General features: G+C 33.9%; 3 protein-coding genes across 3 annotated transcripts; 2 read left to right on the top strand and 1 right to left on the bottom strand.

Moving 5' to 3' along the window:
- Positions 1-702: 702 nt before the first annotated feature.
- Positions 703-3,366, top strand: LOC145616148 (protein FAR1-RELATED SEQUENCE 5-like). The gene is made up of 2 exons (XM_081670846.1): positions 703-862; positions 2,408-3,366. The coding sequence occupies exons 1-2, from the start codon at positions 703-705 to the stop codon at positions 3,364-3,366; spliced, it is 1,119 nt and encodes a 372-aa protein (XP_081526972.1).
- Positions 3,367-3,399: 33 nt separating this feature from the next.
- On the top strand, positions 3,400-4,237 carry LOC145616147 (protein FAR1-RELATED SEQUENCE 7-like). The gene is made up of 3 exons (XM_081670844.1): positions 3,400-3,420; positions 3,505-3,769; positions 3,975-4,237. Exons 1-3 carry the CDS (start codon positions 3,400-3,402, stop codon positions 4,235-4,237), a joined length of 549 nt encoding a protein of 182 aa, XP_081526970.1.
- Positions 4,238-12,825: 8,588 nt separating this feature from the next.
- On the bottom strand, positions 12,826-17,038 carry LOC145617978 (pentatricopeptide repeat-containing protein At1g07590, mitochondrial-like). The gene is made up of 3 exons (XM_081672753.1): positions 16,580-17,038; positions 14,042-15,452; positions 12,826-13,390 (listed from the first exon to the last, which is right to left on the bottom strand). Exons 1-2 carry the CDS (start codon positions 16,913-16,915, stop codon positions 14,202-14,204), a joined length of 1,587 nt encoding a protein of 528 aa, XP_081528879.1. The 5' UTR covers positions 16,916-17,038; the 3' UTR covers positions 12,826-13,390; positions 14,042-14,201.
- Positions 17,039-22,451: the final 5,413 nt, after the last annotated feature.

The following is a 22,451-nucleotide window of genomic DNA, read 5'->3' as shown; positions in this document are numbered from 1 at the left end:
AATTAGTTTTTTTTTTTATTTTTTATTTTTTTTATGCAGATGAGGTACAAGACCAAGAAAGCAAAAAAATAGAAAAAACAACTAAACAAAACAAAACAATTAGCAACCTATCAAGGAGGAACAAAGCGTGGGAAAGCCACACCTTGAACGTCCTCCCTCGAGATCCTACGCTACTTAGAATAAGAAGATTGTTGGTAATTAGTGGATCTTAAAAATAAAATAATACTAACAATTACAATGATCCTGACTAACGGCTCCTTCAAAAAAAAAAAAAAAAATTACAATGATAATCCTAACTATTTTTCTAAAATATTATCTTAAAATTTTAAAGATATTTAGGTAAAAATTATCATAAACCTATGAGAAGAATTTTAATTAGCACTTAGCTTTTTATTAGAAACACATAAGTAATCAACTTCAGCCGGTCTCTGGTATGGCTGGCCACACCATGTGGCCAGCTGCCATATCAAAAATAACGGGATCCAGTTCCCAAAAATAACATAATCCAGTTGCCAAAATTAAGACTAATGCTGACATAATAAAAAACCCACATTTACACAAATCCCTAAACAAAAGCCGCCATTTACATCTAAAAATTTACAGATCTTTACAAAAATTTACACAAATTTTAACATTTTCTTCCAGACCTGCAAACTTGAAGCTTCCATCATTTTCTTCCAGACCTTCAAATTTGAAGCTTCCATGGCAGAATCATCAAAAAAATTTCAACCTGAAGAATCAGAAAATTTTCAACCTATGTTAGAAATTTTTCCAGATTCACAAGAAAGTATGGAGATCGAAGAAATAGGTGATTCATTAATGAACCTGGGTATAGATAACAGAAACAACAATGAATTACCAGGTAACAATCATCTAATTTAACAAGTAATCATCTATTTCATACAAGTAACCCTTATTAAGTATAAAAGTAACCCCTATTTTTCTGTTAAATTAACCACTAGAAAATCAGGTACAACAGAAAAACAGCTATCACACAGCATAATATTTAAGTAACCCCTATTACACATGCAGGTAACCTCTCTTACGTATAAAAGTAACACATGTAACCCCTATTGTCAAAACAAGTACCCACATAAAAAGTACCCCCTATTGCAGTTTAAAACAAGTAACACCCAGTATTCTATTCAAGTAACACCCAGTATTCTATTCAAGTAACACCCAGTAACCACTACTATACTATGCAAGTAACTCCAATTTAAAACAAGTAACACAGTACATTTTTAAGTAACACCCAATATACTATTCAAGTAATACAGGTAAACCTTACAATACTATGTAAGTAACCCTAATTTAAAAAAAGTAATACCTAGTATTCTATTCAAGTAACACTTAGTATACTATTTAAGTAATATTGTTAACCCCTACAATACTATGCAAGTATCCCCAATTTAAAACAAGTAACCCCAGTATTCTATTCAAGTAACACCCAGTATACTATTGAAGTAACACCCAGTAACCCCTACTATACTATGCAAGTAACTCCAATATAAAAACAAGTAACACAGTATATTTTTCAAGTAACACCCAGTATACTATTCAAGTAATACAAGTAACCCCTACTATACTATGTAAGTAACCCTATTTTAAACAAGTAATACCCACTATTCTATTCAAGTAACACACAGTAACCCCTACTATACTATTCAAGTAACACCCATTATTCTATTCAAGTAACACCAAGTATTCTATTCAAGTAACACCCAGTAACCCCTTCTATACTATGCAAGTAACTCCAATTTAAAACAAATAACACAGTACATTTTTAAGTAACACCCAATATACTATTCAAGTAATACAGGTAGCTCTTACAATACTATGTAAGTAACCCCAATTTTAAAAAAGTAATACCTAGTATTCTATTCAAGTAACACCTAGTATACTATTCAAGTAATATTGGTAACCCCTACTATACTATGCAAGTAACTCCAATATAAAACAAGTAACACAGTATATTTTTCAAGTAACACCCAGTATACTATTCAAGTAATACAAGTAACCCCTACTATACTATGTAAGTAATTAACCCCATTTTAAACAAGTAATACCCACTATTCTATCCAAGTAACACACAGTAACCCCTACTATGCTGATGCAAGTAACTTCTACTATACACACAGTAATTTATTAAGTAACACCTACAATATAAAACAAGTAACTCCTACAATATAAAGCAAGTAACAACTAGAATATACAGCAAGTAACCCCTATAGCAATAAACAGGTAACCCATCCTATGAAAATTCAGTAACCAAACATATAATCAAACAGCTACATTATAAACAAGTAACTCAAATAAACAACAAGAAGTAACCCTACATTATAACAACAAGTAACTCAAATAAACAACAAGAAGTAACCCTCACTCATTTGATTGTTTTTTCTTACAGAATCAAGTAAAAGCACTCTCACAGAAGAAAGTAAACATGATGACCAGCATGAATTGGACTACACTGGTTGCCTTGTTGGCTTTACTGCAAAAACTTTGAATGAAATATATGAAGTATATCAAAAACATGCTTTCGCTATTGGATTTGGGGTAAGACAATCAACAACCAGATACACACAAGGAGAACCCAAAACCATCAAAGGGAAAGACTTTGTTTGTTCAAAGGAAGGATTCAGAGTTAAACCAAAAGTGAGAAAAACTCCACCTCCACCAGACCAAAAACAGAAGAGAGTGAAGCAAGTGCCTATTACTAGAACTGGCTGCAAAACATTCATTAGAGCCAAAAAAAATAGTGATGGTATGTTTGAAGTTGAAGAGCATATGATGAAACACAACCATGAACTAACAAGACTAGAATGGCAGCATTTACATAGATCAGAAAGAAAAATAACAAAAGAAAAAACACAAGTTATAGACATGATGGCAGAAAGTGGATTAAAGCCAGCAGAATCTTATCGTCTAATGTCTCATGAAGCTGGTGGTGACAACGTGTTAGCACACACAATGAAAGATCACTTCAACTATATAACAAGAAATAAAATGAAAGAAATTGAAGGAGGTGATGCACAGACAGTAATAGACAGGCTATACCAAAGACAAGAAAATGAACCTGGTTTCTTTTACAGATTCAAAGTAGGCGGTGGAGATAATTCAAGCAAACTTACAGCAATTTTTTGGAGGGACTCACAAATGAGAGAAGACTATAGCATCTATGGAGATGTAGTTGTTTTTTATATCACTTATAGAACGAACAAATATAACTTGATTTGTGCTCCAATAGTTGGTATCAACAATCATTGGTTGAATGTAATGTTCGGATGTGCATTTATTGCTGATGAAACAGCTGATACATTTGAGTGGTTGTTGCAAACTTTTAAGAAATCTATGGGTGGAACATAGCCTATTTCTATATTTACAGACCAAGACCTGGCAATGTCAATAGCAATTCATAAGGTAAATGCTAATGTTTCTATTATATCACTGTAAAATACCTATGTCTATATTAAATGACAAAACCTAACAAGTTAATGTATGCAGGTATTCCCTGAATCAAGACACAGGCTTTGCATTTGGCACTTGATTAAGAATGCAGTGTCAAGGTTTGGAGCCCTAAAAAGAGACACAACTTTCAAGGATGCATTCAACAAGTGTTTATCTGGTTGTGTAACAATAGAAGAGTTTGAAACTTGCTGGGAAAATATGATTAAAACATACAAGCTTGAGAAAAATAGTTGGTTCAAAAGACTCTACAACCTAAGGGAGAAATGGTGCACAGCTCTAAGCAAAGACTTCTTTTCAGCTGGTATACTCTCTTCTCAAAGAAGTGAGAGTACCAATAATGTTGTAGGTTTTAAAGCCACAAAAAAACACAAGCTTGACAGATTTTTTCAAGATATTCAACCAGACAATAAAAAGATGGAGGCAAAATGAATCTGATGCAGATTTCAAATGCTCAAACTCTCACCCTTATTCACATTTACCATTCTATGGAATGCTAAAACATGCAGCAGAAGTTTATACACAAACAATTTTCAGAGATTTTGAAACAGAATTTGCATACTCAATTGGGTGCATAACACTTCTTCATTTGGAAGCTCAAGGTTACTTCTTTTATGAAGTGCAGATAGAGAATGATGAAGCATCAAAACAGAAAGTTACATACAACTCAGCAGACAACAGTGTAGCATGTTCTTGCAAAAATTTTGAGGAAGTGGGGTGGTTATGTTATCATGCTATACGTGTGCTACACTGCTACAGCAACATTTTGTAACCAGAATACCAGAACAGTATATCTCAACAAGGTGGACAAAGTTTGCAAAAACACATTTATGGAAACAAAGAGATGAAACAGCAGAAGCAAATGAAAGAGTACCAGTAAAATACATTCCTTGGAGACAAATTATGGCAAGAAAAGGATACAATTTGATATTAACATGTCAGGAACACTCAGAGACAAGGAAGTTGGTAGAGGAAGAGTTTAAAAAAATTGAAACACAAGCTGTTGAAATAAAAAGAAAATTGGAAAGGGTAACAATATGTTTCTCCCCTAACTATACATGTCAGGGACAATTAGAGACAAATTTATAATTTTTTTTTTTGGCAGGAACAAGAAGGCACAGAAGGAGAAGTACAACAACAAAACAAAAATTCATCAACAGGAGAAAAAAGAAAGGAAACAGAAAATCAAATTCCTACAGTAATGGATCCAGACAGAGCAAACACAAAGGGAAGAAGCAAGAGAATAAAGGGGCATTTCGAGAAAGGAAAGAACACAAAAAAAAAACAAAAGCAATGCAAGCTAAAGGAGACAGCAGAGAATTTGGAACAACCACACCGATTCAAAATCCAAAATTGTTTTAATAAAACACATATGTAGTTTTACTTTAATATATAACTATGTAATGACATTTTTGCTTTCAGTAACCTTATTATGCTAAGTAATTAAACTCTAATATTATGCTAAGATCTCTTTTATGATATTTATTGTATACAGGTAACTTCTATTATACAAACTAGTAACACTAATTAATACAGACAGGTAACCCTTATTATCCTATAACAGTAACCCCTCATATAAGTAGCCCCTATAATTCTATACAAGTAACACCTATATATACCATCAAGTAACCCAATAAATAAAATGAAGTAACCCCTATAATTCTATACAAGTAACACCTATATATACCATCAAGTTACCCAATAAATAAAATGAAGTAACCCTTATTATCCTATTCAAGTAACCCTTATTATCCTATGCAAGTAACACCTGTATATATACAATCAATTAACCAAATAAATAAAAAGAAGTAACCCCTTTATACTATACAAGTAACACCTATTATACTATACAAGTAATTACTCTAACAATAAATAGGTAACCCTTATTACTAATCCAAAAAACCCCTAAAATACTACAGAATTAACCACTTCTATATTATTATGTCATCAAAAAAGTAACCACTTTTAATAAAAAAAAAAAAGCAATAAAGCAAAGTACACTAACAAATATTCACATATATCAAAACACAATTTGAACAAAATAAAGAAACATTATATATTTAGTTCAAAAGAATACCTTTAAGGAATCTGTTGAAAAACTTCTTACTTTTGACGAGATTAGAGCTTTGATTGACTTGCTGCTTTGACCTTTGACAACTTTGCCTTAGTTGCCTTAGTTTCCGCCATAATTGATGCCAGTGATGCTTCTTCATTTCCCTTGTTTTTTGATTCTTCTTTAGACAACTTTTTTGTTCCTTTTTCTTCATCAACTTTTTTTGGCTGGTTTTTTAACCAACTTTTCCTTTTCTTTTTCTTCAGTTTCTTTCTGTTTTGCTTCTTTTTTGGCCAATTTCTCTTTAGCCTTTTGTTCCTTTTCAGCTTTAGCCAAGGCACGAAGCTCTTCTTTATCAACCTCTTCATTAATTATTACTTCATCATAAATTGCATCATGGTTGGCTAGAAAAACTTTAATCTTCTCCAGAACATCTAGCCGTAATTGATTCAAATTACATAGGACCAATGATGCACAGATTTCAGCTCTGTAACGAAGACGATTTGATGACTGCAATGCCAACAAAGAAAACAATATAAACAATATACCCCAAATAAAAAAAAACACAAAATTTTAATAATTATATCAAAATGACCATGCAATACCTTTGTCAAATTTTTACAATAAAATTCTTCGCCTTCGTATACAGAACAATGATATAAACAGAAAACCCCACAATCATTGTTCTTTGAACACTGCTGAGAATCAATTGGAATCATTCTAATAGGGAAGTTGTTGACAAGTTCCCCTTGATCATGATTCTTTAAAACCAGATATTTTGAAAAGTAGTGTCTCTGAAATAAACAATAAAAAGAGGTCAGTTAAACAACGAAGTATGAATAAACAAATCTATAATGCTTAATTAATAAACTTACCAAATACCAAACAAGAGTATAATAACATGTGTGATGTTCATCAAAAGTCCTAGTGATATTCCTTCCAACTCCCAAGAAATACCTTCTGTTGTCGAGATAATCAACAGAGTTGTTGATGAAGTTTATCACAACAACAGAATAATGATCGAAATAGTAGATGGGAATAAAAATCTGCATAAAAGAAACATTAAATTAATGACTAATGATATGAAAACAAGTAATAATAAATAAACCCCTATATATAACAACAATCAACACCAATAAATTACAGGAGTAACCCCAGTATGTACCAACAAGTAACCCCTGTATATACCAACAAATAAGCCCAATAAATAATAAGTAACCCTAATAAATATCAAGTAACCCCAATAAATGACAGAAGTAACCTATATACATACTAATGATATGCAAACAAGTAATAATAAATAAACCCCTATATACAACATCAATTAACACAAATAAATTACAGGAAATAACCCCTGTGTGTACCAACAAGTAACCCTGTATATACCAACACATAAGCCCAATAAATAAGAACCCTAATAAATATCAAGTAACCCCTTATATACCATCAAGTAACCCCTATAAATAATAGAAGTAACCTCTATACATACCAACAACTAAGTAACTTTTATCACAAGAAAAACCCATATAAATCATAAGAAGTAACCCTAATACATAACAAGAAGGAATACTATCAAGTAACCACAAGTAAGCAAGCACAGTAAACAATATCAATTAACCATTATACATAATATCAAGTAATGCAAATATGCTATCTAGTAACTTGGAGTTATAAAATTAAATGACATACCAACTTTGCATCAAAAAATGCAATAGTTTTAACAGCATCAAGCCATTGATCCCATGCCCCGAAAATTTCTTGTTCAAAGGAGCATCCTTCTCCATTGAATATACAGCGCAAAAGAGGTAACTGAACAAATAGAAATAAGTTAAAATAATAGATAAAATATTAAATAATATAACAAAATTCAACAAAGCATAACATTGCAATTACCATATGTTCACCACCAAAATATAACTTGGCAACAGTTGCTGTTTTTTGACACTGAAGATAATTCATCAACACAAAAAAACAGTCCATAACCCGACTTGAAATAAGCTCTTCCTCAATCAATGTCATTAATTCTTCACGCGGCAAATTATAAAATTCAGAAAAAAACACCAAAACTTCCCTGTTTCACAGAATTAAAAAAATTATTTAATAAGAAAAATTCAAAAAAAATCTATATATTCACTTTTAGAACCCTAAAACTTACATCATATCAACACCTTCATAATTGTCACCAAAGCAATAATCAGCAACTTGAAGCCTTAAACTCTTCATCCTCTTAGCTTTTGGATTATAAACTCTCAAAAACCTTGATATTAACTGTAAAGAATAACCTCCAGCAGCACCACAATCAATATCACATATTAAATGATCTTCAGAACTAGTACTACATTCATTATCTTTAGAAGACTCCTCACCATCACTTAAACAATCAGAATGCAGAACTTTCAACTTTGAAAAAGACAGAAGCATTTCCTTTGTTCCTTTCTTTTCTGTTTTCCCAACATCCTGCTTCTTAGAAGAAACCATCCATACTTGTTCTTTCTTAGAAGCAGACTTCTCAGAAACATCAGCAAGAGAAGCAACAATTGCTTCTCTGAACAACCTTCAGCATTAGGCTCAACAAGTTTCAATGTATCATTCACAACTAAATTGGGATCAACACCCAAACTCATATCAATATCTGGAACTGGTTGAGCACTAATTTCAGTAAAAATGTCCTTGTTCTGACCCAGTATTGGAGATATAGGCATCTCCAGATCAGGATTAGTATAAGAAAACAGAGCAAAAGAAGGCAATTCATCTTCTAACTTCTTCATTGCAATAACATGATTTGTAATCTTGTCAATTTGATCCCAAAACGACGAATCATTAAAGATTGGATCCAACTGACTTAAAACAGGAGACCTTTCTTTTTCTGGAAGCTTTGAATCAATTTGAACAGCTTCAGATTGTGACCTTACAGACTGAATATGTTGTTCAAATTGGTGAGAAAATAGCTTTAAATCTCTTTTGATCAGCATGTACTTCTCTTCAACATCCTAAAATCATTTAAAGTAAAAGAATTTAATCAACATATATACCAGCAACGAACCCCTATATATATCACCAATTAATCACAGTATATATAATCAAGTAACACCGATACATGTCATCAAGTAACCTCAATACATACCAACAAATATCCCATGAATGTCTCATCAATTAACCCCCATATATCAAACCAAGTAACACCTATACAAGTCATCAAGTAATCCCAATATATAATAGCAAGTAACCCATAAATGTTTCATCAATTAACCCCCATATATAATGACAATTAACAACTATACATGTCTTCAAGTAATCCTATATAGGCATCAAGTAACCCCTAAAACACCATCAAGTAACCATAAATATATACCAGCAAGTAACATCTATACATGTCATAAGTAACCCCTAAATATAACAGAAAGTAACCCATAAATAATTCATCAAGTAATCCCCATGTATAAAAGAAAGTAACCACAGTTTATAAAAGCAAGTAACCCCTATATATGGCATCAAGTAACAACAAATATAATCAACAAGTAACCCCTATATATGGCATCAAGTAACCCCTAGCACACCATCAGGTAACCCTTATAGTACAAATATAACAGAAAGTAACCCATAAATAATTCATCAAGTAATCCCCATGTATAAATGCACATATATAATTTCAAGTAACACCTATAAAAGAAAGTAACCATAGTTTATAAAAGCAAGTAACCCCTATATGTGGCATCAAGTAACAACAAATATAACCAACAAGTAACCCCTATATATGGCATCAAGTAACCCCTAACCCACCATCATGTAACCCTTATAGTACAAATTACAGCTATATAAATACATATATATCATAAAAGGAAAAAACATATATGCTAAAATGATAACAAACTAAAGTATTTTGTTTGTAAAAGAAAAATTGATAAATGATAATGATTAAAAAAGAGTACTCACATTCTTTGCTAGCATATGAATCTCTTCATTTGATTCAATCCCAGCAGGCAAATTGAATGTGACAACCCGAGGAAAATCATTGACAGACTTGTCCTCAACAGCAGATTTCTTATTTTCCAACAATTTCATCTCTTCTATCTTTTCCTCTGTCTTTTTACCTTCAATAGCAAAAACCTTTGAATTTTTATTGGATATCTTCGTTACAGGATAAGTAACTTTATCAAGATCTGCCATACCATAGACTTTATCTTCATCAGCCAATCGACTCCTAAAATCCTTATCACTCCAATGCTGAATTAGGGGCAAAGTAGAAGGTAAAACATTACCCCGAAATCGCAGTCTATGAAAATAGCATATTTGCAACAGCAACAAACAACCAGGAACATATTTTTGATTTGCAGAATAGCTTGACAATTTTTCAGCCAAGTCATCCAAAACATATTGGCACCAATTGTACTCTCGAAATAAATGAACATTTTCCAAAGCCAAGACCAACTTGAAATAAGCTTTTCTATTTGACGTTGGAGCAAGCAAAGTTATCATAGAATACATTACAAAGCACTTCTTGAACTCATCATTCCCCATTCGCATTCCTTCTTGACTTGTCATAACTTCAACCAATTGAGGAACCGTTACTTCATGCTTTGCACCCCCATATAAATCCTTCCAAGTGTTCTTCAACTCACTGTCTGCATGAGCACTAGAAATAGGAACAGGTAGAGGACCAATTGGAATTTGAAAAACATCATGAACATCATTTGCAGTTAACTGAAACTTCTTTCCCGTCGGCATAACAAACATGCGACTGCTGGGAACAAAACAGCCACACAACCACCTAATCATCTCCTTTGGGAACTCATTTAATTGTATCAAACTCAAGCTGCCAAAGCCAATATCTTCTACAGCTTTTAATTGTTCCTCAGTTAAACGTTTCATCAACTGAACAATACCCGAAGGTCTACATCGAAGAACAACTTCATCCCTATTAAAACCAAAAGTTATAATAAATTAGAAAAGATATTAAAAGAATATAGCGTAAAAATAACAAATAAAAAGAAAGGGAACAAGAGATATTTACCCCTCATCCACATTCAAAACTTCAACAACTTCAGCAACAGCTTTAGAAGATCTAGGCAATCTTCCTCTTCTAATAGCTGGTTTAACATCCTCCAAATCATCATCATCTTCTTGAATGATCAATTTCCTCTTCTTTTTCAATGGCTTCACATCCTCCTCCTCCTCTTCAGTTTGAAGAACATTACCACCCTTATCACATAATTGAACTTCAATTAAATTTTCCTCTGGTCGAACAGAGGAAACAGGATCTTCACCATCATCAGCAGCAACATTGATGTCACCCTGCCTCCCAACAAATTCTTTATCATTATCATTTATACTATTTTCATCATTATTTTCAAGCTGTTCCAGAACATTTTTATTTGATGCTATATGTTCTGCCTTTGATGCTTCAATTTCTGACTGGGATACATTTTCTACAGAAACAATAGCCCCTGAACCATCAAGTACATATCTTATTGCTTCTTTAGGAGCCACTTCTTCCTTTTGTAACTGATTTGCAGTACCTTTTTCAATGAAAAAAAAAATATAAATATAATAGACATACAAACAAACTGATAAAAACATATAATGAAACAACAAAATAATCATACAATTAACTCACTCATACATTATATAGTAAGATAATTAAATAGTCACTGAAGCAACATCATGTAATAAACAAGCAACTTCTAATATAAAACAACTACATGAAACATAAGGAACAATATAAAACAACTACACGATACATGCTACTACAAATAACTACAACAATATAAAACAAATACATGCTACATAATTAAGTAAATAAATCCTATGGAATCAATCAACTAACTCCTATAATATAAAAGAAGTAACTCTACATAATCAATCAAGTAACTCCTACTTAATATATTAAGTAACTCCTACAAATATAAAGCAAGTAAATCCTACATAATAAATCAAGTAACACCTACTAATTAAATCAAGTATAGTAAATCCTAAAATATAAAACAAGTGACTAGTACATTATCAATAAAGTAACTCATACATAATGAATCAAGTAACTCCTACTTAATTTATTAAGTAACACCTACAATATACACTAAGTAACACCTACAGAATGAATAAAGTAACACCTACAATATACAGCAAGTAACACCTACAATATACATCAAGTAACTCCTACAGAATGAATCAAGTAACACCTACATAGTGAATCAAGTAACAACTACTCAATTAATAAGTAAATCCTACATAATGAATCTAGTATAGTAGATCCTACAATCATTATCAATGAAATAACTCCTACATAATGAATAAAGTAACTCAGAGTTAACTAATCAAATAAGAACTCTAAAATCAAACATAAAAATGAGATCAATTACACATGCAAATGATAATCGATTCATAAGAAATTAAAATAACACAAAATTCATCAAAATAAAACATAAACAAAAAATAAAATCGAGAATAATTACACATGCAAATGAAAATACATATAATCGATTCATAAGGAAAGAAAAATGACACAAAAGTCATGAAAATACATCAAAAAAAGACAAAATTAAACAGCAACATGAATCGAGAACAAAATTAAGCAAAATAAGAATAGAGAAATGAAAATGAAAAGCAATAAGACATAAAAATGAAAAATAGTTCAATAAATTAAAAACAAAAATAAAATAAGACAAATAATACATCAAAATGAAAAATAAATATAATCGAGAACAAAGCTCATCAATATAAGAACATAAAATGAAAATCTAGGGTTTCAACAAACAGTTAATCATAATTTAAGTTCAAAAAAGCAAAAAAAACACCATAATTTAGGTCTAAAGTGATTAAAAATTCAAAATCTAGGGTTTAGAAACTACCTGAAGCAACAATTGAATTGGTAGAAGTCGATCCTTCAGTACGAGAACCACATTTTATCAAGTAGCGAACAAGCGAAATTGAACGAGAATGTGAAAAAATGAAGAAATTCACAGAGAAATCTGAAGAACAGAGAGAATTAGAGCAACAGAATTTGGAGGAGAGAGAAAATGGAAGAACAATTTGAGGAGAGAGAAAATGAAAACAGAGAAATGAGAAAAGTTTGGGCAAGAAGAAGGTTTTGATGTAATAAAATAAAAAAATAAAAAAAAGAAAGGCGCGTGTTTTTTTTTGTTTTTTTTTTTTTTTTTTTAAATTAAAATAACGGAACCGTTTGGTGGAACGGAGCCCGTTATACGGAACGGACTGGGCTAGCGAGTTGGGCTTATATGATGGCTGGCCACATGGTGTGGCCAGCCACATATAAGAATTAGGTAAAACTACAACTATTCACGTCTACTGTAAAGAATAAAATTGATAAAAAAAAAAAAAAAACCCTACTACGATACTTCTATTACACGTGTGCCAATGCATTATTTAAGTAACAATATTTTTCCTTAACTATAAATTGGAAAAACTATATAAATAGTGTAAAAGTCAAAATGTTGCATTTAAAAGTGAACGGAGGAAGTACATTAGATTGTATTCTATATACAAATGCGACAAAGAGGACATGTTTGGTGCTTTGTTAGCCATCTCTGAATACAAAAACTGTGAAACCTATGCCCACATTGCTCCAATACCTTAACACCACCGTTGTCAACATCATGGTCGTTTTTTACAACGTCAAAACTATCCAAACATATTACACAATCACTGCAACTCTGAGAATTTCGCAAGATTTTCTCCACGTCTAACATTATTGACTCCACATCTTGCTTGGCCTCCAGTTGGACTTCCCCTAGACGTCGAGGCTGTCCTGGGTTGACTGATATACTTTGGGCTTCCCGAACGACTCGACCTTGAGGTTGTGTTGGGTTGGGAGACACATGAACAACACCACGGTAGGAACGATTCTGGATGCAGCATCTGTAAAAGCAGGAACATATGAGATAGGAGATACCGATAGCGCTGAACATGCCTAACGTTAAATAATAAAAAAAAGAGACAACTTCCGGGCCGACACTCATCTCCTGATACATGATTTTCGCATATGCTTAAGAGTTTTTAATCTTGAAGGTAATCACCTTTTTAAGAGTTCTAATAGAACAAGGAGTATTTAATTTCCTTTAAAATTAGGATAAACTTTTTCAGGCTTCAGCCTATAAAACCCTTTTCGGTCCGGACTTAATTTTACAGTTCATATTCTAAACAAGGTAATTTTCTCACGTTTTATAAGATACAGTATCTATTAACAAAATTTCCTTGATATTTAAAGTAACAATGTACCATCAAATAAAATCTTGAAGGCACAAAACTTAACTAAATACAACACCCATCTTTCAAATGCAAAGAATAATGATAACAATTCAATATCAACCAGCATTAGTTTGAATAGAACAGAGAAAACAAAACCTAGAAGGAATTCAATTTTAAAAAAAATACTACAATGATTTGACTGATTAAATTAGTGAATTAAGCTGACAAGTCTTAAAAATTTGCCTTTTCAAATATTCTTTAACCTGTAACAAGAATTACTTCACAAGTGCAAACCTAAAGATTCAAGAAATTAGGACAGACCTGAAGTTAAAGATCAAAGATGTCATCTTCTATCGGCCAGATCATTCAAATCTTCCACCAGCCCCTCTTCCATTTGATTTACTGCATAATTCCAACATATGATTAGGGTTTATCATTGTGGCTTGTTATTCTACAACCAAGCAAAGGATGCAGTTTCCACTCAAGTCTTAAACTGTTCAACAAGCTTAATCAAGCTGTAGGTCTCAGCATCTGGCCTAGCCCCTCCGAGAATCATTCTTCTTAAAAGGTTGGAATTATAAATCTTAGCACGAACATAAGCTTTTATTAAGCTGTTGTACACAAATGTATACCTAGTATAGTTAGCCTGCTTAAGCTCTTCAAACAAATTCTCAGCAGTCTCTACATCTCCGTTCTCGGCAAACATCTCAAGTATGGACAAGGTAGTCTCCAGCCATGGGGTTGATTTTTTCACCTTGCTACTGGTGAATTGCTTCGAGCCCATTTCTATTGTTTTCAATGCTTCCTTGGTCAATCCAGCTTTTAAGCAGCCCAAAGTAAGATGCCTATAGGTTATGGCATTAGGTTTGCATCCATTCATCTTCATCTCTTTAAAAAGACCCGAAACCTTATCAATAAATCCATTCTGGGCATAAACAGATACCATGGAGTTATAATGTTCGGTTGATTTCATACCCTCCCGCGACTTTATCTCCTCCCAAAGTTCTTCAGCACGATTCAGCTGTCCAATCCTACCAAATGCCTCTATTGCCAGCAAAAAGCTCTTTGACCTTACATGAGGAAAGCCTTGCACAATGTGCCAGATCCGATCAATCTCCTTTGCCTTCCCCATATATCCATACAAAATGATGAGGACATCGAATGTTGACCAATTATTGCCTGTTTTCGACTTCTCAACAGCCTCTACATATGTTTCACATCCACAGTACAACCTTGCAACTGCATGTGCAGTTGCTAGAATGCAATATGTAACTTCATTTGGTTCAATGTTTGCCCGCTTCATATCCCCAAAAACTTTCATCAGTCCTTCTATGTTATGATCATTAGCTTCAATCTTCAAAAGAATGTTGAACGTTGAGACATGAGGGGAAACCTTATCTGCCCTCATTTGAGCAAGGATTTTGGGGATCATTTTCCTACGCCTAGGAGAGGAGTGAAGAATAATGAGACGGTTGAAGATCAAGTGAGAGATAGGATGGCCTAATTCTCTCATTTTCTTCATGTACTCTAAAGAGAGCCTGACCACCCCTTTATCCAAGCATGCAATTACAAGATTGTTGTAGAGTAAATCATTCTGGAATTCAACAGGAATATTAGTAAACAGTCTCTCACCATGAGATATACCGTGAAGTTTAATGGTAAATTCCAGCAGATATGAATAATCCAACTCCTTTGGCCTATATGGCTTCTCTCTAATCACCCACTCCATTACCTGTCAAACATAAGAAAACTTACATTTATGACAGTCGGCAGAAGGTACTTCTACGATTTTTTCTACTTAACTAATTACCAGCAATTATCAAAATCATAAGAAAATCAAATCAATGTCAGATGGCAGAATTTACTTCTACTATTTGTATTAATTTTTTACTAATTGGAGGGATAATCAAACACGCAGACATTAGCAACTTGTTGAAAACGCATGCACTATATTAATCCCAAGGCCAGATCTCTGAGGAAACATGTTGAACAATGGTCATTTTCCCACATGAACAAAGCAGTTCAGAAAAGAAGTAAACAGCCAAAATAATCCTTCATTTATACATTCTTGATGTCTCAGCAAGTATGATTTAACACTCTAGGATGAGTGATTACATTCAATCCTGATGTAGTATGATTTAAATGGTTTGTCAGAAAAGAAGCAAGTCATATGATATTTTCTCACTCGAGATGATGATAAAAGAAAGCAGAAGTAGCATCCCATGATTTAGCCAATAAACTTTTGAATTCTATACAGAAAACCAGCAAGGGTCTAAATAGCCCTTTCAGTTATACCAAGATCCTTTCCAAATTCCAATGCCTTTTACGATTACTTTGCCATCTTAGAGTAGCATAATGTGTTTCTAAGTAAAAGAGCCTATCCAGATTCAGCTCCTTAAGAATAATTTCAAGCCTTAAGAGGTTGATGGTTATCTTAGACATATGTATAGATAATCTATGTGGTTCTGGGCTGAAAATACTGCTGCCTATCACACCTTACTTTTACTAAGAAGTAAGTTTACAAATGGTTATTTCAATAACACAATCAAAATACCCAGCTCTATGGTCTGCACGAAGGCGGCTATCATTCAATCAATGCTTGACTACTCATAATATCTGAGCATCTATTCAGGAAACCTCTATTCAAGCAAATTTAAGCAAGTTCAATAACTAAAGTTCAACCAATTTCAACAATGAATATCACATAATTATATTACAAGATATAAACCCAATAAAATTAAGCAAATTTATGCCAGTTCAATAACTGAAATTCAACCAATTTTAACAATGAATATCACATAATAATAATGCAAGATATAAACCCAATAAAATTAAGCAAGAGGGAAAGAGAGAAGCGACCTCAAGAGCGCGTTTATGCAACTGGAGCTTCCTTAAACGATTAATGGCATGAAAAATATCACCCCTATGAACAGGAAAACCTTCACCCATCCATTTCTGAAATACATACCCAATTGGTTCTCCTCTCGGAAGCCTCTCTATTCTTAAAGACAACATCTTGGGTGGTTCTTCGCCATTAGAGCTCGAATTCTTCAAACCCAATTCAGATTGCTCACTGATTGTTTGAGTACAGAATGTAAATGGGGCTAGTTTGTTACTTGTTTTTAGAGGCACACCACCTGTTCGATGAAATGCCGCAGTGAGCGAACGCCCTAAAGCAAGGGCTATTGCTCTCATATTTGTTAGATGTAAGACCAACCCAGTTCATTGGAGAGGTGTTTCAGGATTTCTACAGAAATTTAACCAGCATTAACGCCTTGTTTTTTGTTTAATGTGTTTTTAGCCTTCTTTCTTTTTGAGCTTGACTTGTGAGAAGTGAATGTGAAAAAGAGAAGCTGATGCTTAAATTAATAAAATCTTGATGATTAAATGAATAAAATCCCACCAAAATGTGAAGCCAATTTGATTAGTTGGTCAAATCATAGATTCAAAGAAGTACTGTAGTGTGCTGGGCCTAACTGCGAGCATAGAGCAGGGGAAATGATTTTGGCACACCCTAAATTGATTTTGGCACACTCCTATGTGAGAGCACAAATTGATTTCTATGCTCTTCTCACATAGAGGTGTGCCAAAATCAATCTAAGGTTACCAAAATCAGTTTCCCGTAGCGTAGACGTAGTCACATAGTCAATTTTTTTATGTTTGAAGTTTAAAAGTCAAGCCTAATTAGGTTCCAAGTGACAAAACATTTTACGAAAATATTGTGAAACTTTTCATTTGTTTCTTTGTAAATTTGAATGTAAATTATTTGTATAGTTCAAGACCACTACCAATTCTAGAAGGATAACTTGTAGAAAAAGACAACTAATTAGTGGTGTATTCAGGATTTAAGCACGATGTGCACAATTATAACAGAATGTAATTATAACATTCTAACATGATAAATTATCGTATAACTTAGATCAATAATGCATTATAAGTTATACTAAGTATAAGACAAGATTTTTAAATATAACCCAATACAACATTACAACTTAAATCAAAATTACTAAGTAAAGTTAGTAATATTTTTTGCCATAGTTTTTCTTCAAGGTTTGGTTACTTGTATGTAAAGTCAATTTTCAAAATCACTAAGGGCATGTTCATATTTACTTAATTTCAGTTCAGTTTAGTTCAGTTCAGCTCCAATCAGTTCAGTTCAGCTCAGTTCAGTTCAGTTCCAATCAGTTCAGTTCAGTTCAGCTCTTAATTTCCCTCTCACATAAAATATTCATTTCAGCTCAATTCAGTTCAGTTCAGTTCAGTTCCAATCAGTTCAGTTCAGTTCAGTTCAGCTCCAATCAGTTCAGTAAATATGAACAGGCCCTAAGTAGTCCTTCAAACTCTGCTTATTGGTATTGTATCTACTTTTATTTTTATTTTTATTTATTTAATTTTTTTTTGAGTGGTATTGTATGCCTATAATCCACATTTTTTGAGGAAATTTTGAAGTTTCGAAGCCCGATGGTAAAAAGTGTTGAGACCCTAGGTTTTATATATCAGGGTCATATAATGCTGTTTGAAACCATATATGATCATTATATATTGCTATAAACGTACGTGGTAGGCTTGAGTATCACTGCATGTTGTGAACTAGTAAAATAACCGTTTAAGGGCATATTGAATGATTCCACCGACCCAATTGGACACCCGGAGGGTATTAGAGACCATGGTAAACATCTCGGCAATTTTTATTTCCGGGCGAAAAAAGGTCAAAAATTACAAAATAGAAGGCTATAATCCACGCTTTTTGAGAAAATTTAGAGGTTTTAGGGTCCGGTGGCGAAAAGCCTTGAGACTCTAAGGGATATATCTCGGGGTAATATAATGCCATTTGAAACCATATATAATCATTATATGTTGTCATAAACTTCCGTGGTAGGCTTGAGTTTACGAAATCGGTGTAAGTTGTGAACGGGTAAATTGACCGTTTAAGCGCATATTGGATGGTTCCACCGACCCTATTGGACCCCCCCGGAGGATATTAGGGACCATGGTAAACATCTCGGCAATTTTTATTTACCGGCGATAAAAGGTCAAACAATTACAAAATTGAAGGCTATAATCCACGTTTTTTGAGAAAATCTTGAGGTTTCGGGCCCGGTGGCGAAAAGCCTTGAGTTATTAAGGGATACATCTCGGGGTCATATCATGCCGTTTGAAACCATATATGATCATTTTTTATTGTCATAAACGTCCGTGGTAGGCTTGAGTTTACAAATCGGTGCAATTTGAGAACGGGTAAAATGACCGTTTCAGGACATATTGGATGGTTCCATCGACTTAATTGGACTCCTAAGGTGTATTAGAAACCATGGTAAATATCTTGGCAATTTTTATTTCCGGACAAAAATAGGTCAAAAATTTACAAAATTGAAGGTTATAATCCACATTTTTTAAGGAAATTTTGAGGTTTAGGGGTCGGTGGAGAAAAGCCTTTACACCCTAAGGGATACATCTCGGGGTCATATAATGCCGTTTTAAACTATATATATATGATCATTATATGTTGTCAACGTCCGTGGTAGGCTTGAGTTTACGAAATCACTACAAGTTATGAACAGGTAAAATAACCGTTTAAGGGCATAATGGATGGTTCCACCGACCCAATTAGACACCTGGAGGGTATTAGGGACCATGGTAAACATCTCGGCAATTTTTATTTCCGGGCGATAAAAGGTCAAAAAATTACAAAATTGAAGACTATAATCCACGCTTTTTAAGGAAATCTCGAGGTTTCGGGGCCCGGTGGCGAAAAGCCTTGAGACACTAAGGGATACATCTCGGGGTCATGTAATGCCGTTTGAAACCATATATAATCATTATATGTTGTCATAAACGTCCGTGGTAGGCTTGATTTTACGAAATCGGTGCAAGTTGCGAATGGGTAAAATGACCGTTTCAGGATATTTTGGATGGTTCCATCGACCCAATTGGACTCCTGGGGGTATTAGGGACCATGGTAAACATCTCAACAATTTTTATTTCTGGAAAAAATAAAATAAGTCAAAAAATTACAAAATTGAAGGTTATAATCCACATTTTTTAAGGAAATTTTGAGGTTTAGGGGCCGGTGGAGAAAAGCCTTGAGACCCTAAGGGATACATCTCGGGGTCATATAATACCATTTTAAACTATATATGATCATTATATGTTTTCATAAACGTCCGTGGTAGGCTTGAGTTTACGAAATCACAACAAGTTGTGAACAGGCAAAATGACCGTTTAAGGGCATATTAGATGGTTCCACCGAGCCAATTGGACACCCGAAGGGTATTAGAGACCATGGTAAACATCTCGGGAATTTTTATTTCTGGGCGAAAAAAGGTCAAAAATTACAAATTAGAAGGCTATAATCCACGCTTTTTGAGAAAATTTTGAGGTTTTGGGGCCCGGTGACGAAAAGTCTTGAGACCCTAGGGATACATCTCGGGGTAATATAATGACATTTGAAATCATATATAATCATTATATGTTGTCATAAACGTCCATGGTAGGCTTGAGTTTACAAAATCGGTGCAAGTTGTGAACGGGTAAAATGACCGTTTAAGCGCATATTGTATGGTTCCACCGACCCTATTGGACTCCCGGAGGGTATTAGGGACCATGGTAAACATCTCGTATATTTTTATTTTCGGGGAATAAAAGGTCAAAAAATTACAAAATTGAAGGCTATAATCCACGCTTTTTGAAGAAATCTTGAGGTTTCGAGGCCCGGTGGCGAAAAACCCTGGAGACCCTAAGGGATACATCTCGAGATCATATAATGCCGTTTGAAACCATTTACGATCATTATATGTTGTCATAAACGTCCGTGGTAGGCTTGAGTTTACGAAATCGATACAAGTTGCGAATGGGTAAATGACCGTTTCAGAACATATTGGATGCTTCCATCGACCCAATTGGACTCCTAGGGGGTATTAGGGACGACCATGGTAAACATTTTGGAAATTTTTATATCCGGACAAAAATAGGTCAAAAAATTACAAAATTGAAGGCTATAATTCACATTTTTAAAGGAAATTTTGAGGTTTAGGGACTGGTGGAGAAAAGCCTTGAAACCCTAAGGAATACATCTCGGGGCATATAATGCCGTTTTGAAACCATATATGATCATTATATGTTGTCATAAACGTCCGTGGTAGGCTTGGGTTTACGAAATCACTACAAGTTGTGAATAGGTAAAATGACCGTTTAAGGGCATGTTGGATGGTTCTACCGACCCAATTAGACTCCCAGAGAATATTAGGGATCATGGTAAAAATCTCGTTAATTTTTATTTCCGGGCGAAAAAAGGTGAAAAAAATTACAAAATAGAAGGCTATAATCCACGCTTTTTAAGGAAATTTGAGGTTTTAGGGCCCGGTGGCGAACAACCTTGAGACACTAATGGATACATCACGGTGTCATATAATGCCGTATGAAACCATATATAATCATTTATATGTTGTCATAAACGTCCGTGGTAGGCTTGAGTTTACGAAATAACTGCAAGTTGTGAACGGGTAAAATGACCGTTTAAAGGCATATTGGATAGTTCCACCGACCCAATTGGACTCCCAGAGGGTATTAGGTACCATGGAAAACATCTCGACAATTTTTATTTTCTGGCGAAAAAAAGGTCAAAAATTTTCAAAATTGAAGGTTATAATCCACGCTTTTAGAGGAAATTTTGAGGTTTCAGGGCCTCGAGGCGAAAAGCCTTAAGACCCTAATGGATCCATCTCGAGGTCATATAATGCGGTTTGAAACCATATATAATCATTATATGTTGTCAAAAACGTCCGTGGTAGTCTTGAGTTTACCAAATCACTACAAGTTGTGAACGGGTAAAATGACCGTTTAAACGCATATTGGATGGTTCCACCGACCCTATCGCACCCCCGGAGGATATTCAGGACTATGGTAAACATCTCGGAAATTTTTATTTTTGGGCGATAAAAGGTAAAAAAAAATACAAAATTGAAGGCTATAATCCACGTTTTTTGAGGAAGTCTTGAGGTTTTGGGGTCCGGTGGCGAAAAGACTTGAGACCCTAAGAGATACATCTCGGGGTCATATAATGCCGTTTGAAACCATATATGATCATTATAAGTTGTCATAAACGTCCGTGGTAGGCTTGAGTTAATTTACGAAATCGGTGCAAGTTGCGAACGGGTAAAATGACTGTTTCAGGACATATTGGATGGTCCCACTGACCCAATTGGACTCTTGAGGGGTATTAGGGATCATGGTAAACATCTCGACAATTTTTATTTCCGGACAAAAAAGGTCAAAAAATTACAAAATTGAAGGCTATAATCCACATTTATTAAGGAAATTTTGAGGTTCAGGGGCTTGGTGGAGAAAAGCTTTGCGACCCTAAGGGATATATCTCGGGGTCATATAATGCCGTTTGAAACCATATATGATCATTATATATTGTCAAAAATGTCCGTGGTAGGCTTGAGTTTACGAAATCACTACAAGTTGTGAACAGGTAAAATTATCGTTTAAGGGCATATTGGGGTTTCTACCGACCTAATTGGACTCCCGGAGGGTATTATGGACCATGGAAAAAATCTCGTTAATTTTTTTTTCCAGGCGAAAAAAGGTCAAAAAATTACAAAATTAAAGGCTATAATCCACGCTTTTGGAGGAAATCTTGAGGTTTTGGGGCCCGGTGGTGAAAAGTGGCAAAATTGAATGCTATAATCCACCCCATTGTTCGAGTACAGGCTGGGTTAAGATCATT

Source organism: Chenopodium album, chromosome 26 (assembly GCF_948465745.1).
Source record: "Chenopodium album chromosome 26, dcCheAlbu1.1, whole genome shotgun sequence".
Classification (NCBI taxonomy): Eukaryota; Viridiplantae; Streptophyta; class Magnoliopsida; order Caryophyllales; family Amaranthaceae; genus Chenopodium; species Chenopodium album.
Note: the sequence above shows the minus strand (reverse complement) of the source record. Positions and strands in the feature narration are given on the sequence as shown.

Bases quoted from the DNA above. Each gene is read 5' to 3' on its own strand.
- LOC145616148 (XM_081670846.1), top strand. From the start codon at position 703: ATGGCAGAATCATCAAAAAAATTTCAACCTGAAGAATCAGAAAATTTT. The intron at 863-2,407 runs GTAACAATCATC...TTTTTCTTACAG, and splicing joins AAACAACAATGAATTACCAG to AATCAAGTAAAAGCACTCTC.
- LOC145616147 (XM_081670844.1), top strand. From the start codon at position 3,400: ATGTCAATAGCAATTCATAAG. The intron at 3,421-3,504 runs GTAAATGCTAAT...TAATGTATGCAG, and splicing joins TGTCAATAGCAATTCATAAG to GTATTCCCTGAATCAAGACA. The intron at 3,770-3,974 runs GTATACTCTCTT...TAAAACATGCAG, and splicing joins CAAAGACTTCTTTTCAGCTG to CAGAAGTTTATACACAAACA.
- LOC145617978 (XM_081672753.1), bottom strand. From the start codon at position 16,915: ATGAGAGCAATAGCCCTTGCTTTAGGGCGTTCGCTCACTGCGGCATTT. The intron at 15,453-16,579 runs GTCGCTTCTCTC...TATGTTTGACAG, and splicing joins TGCATAAACGCGCTCTTGAG to GTAATGGAGTGGGTGATTAG.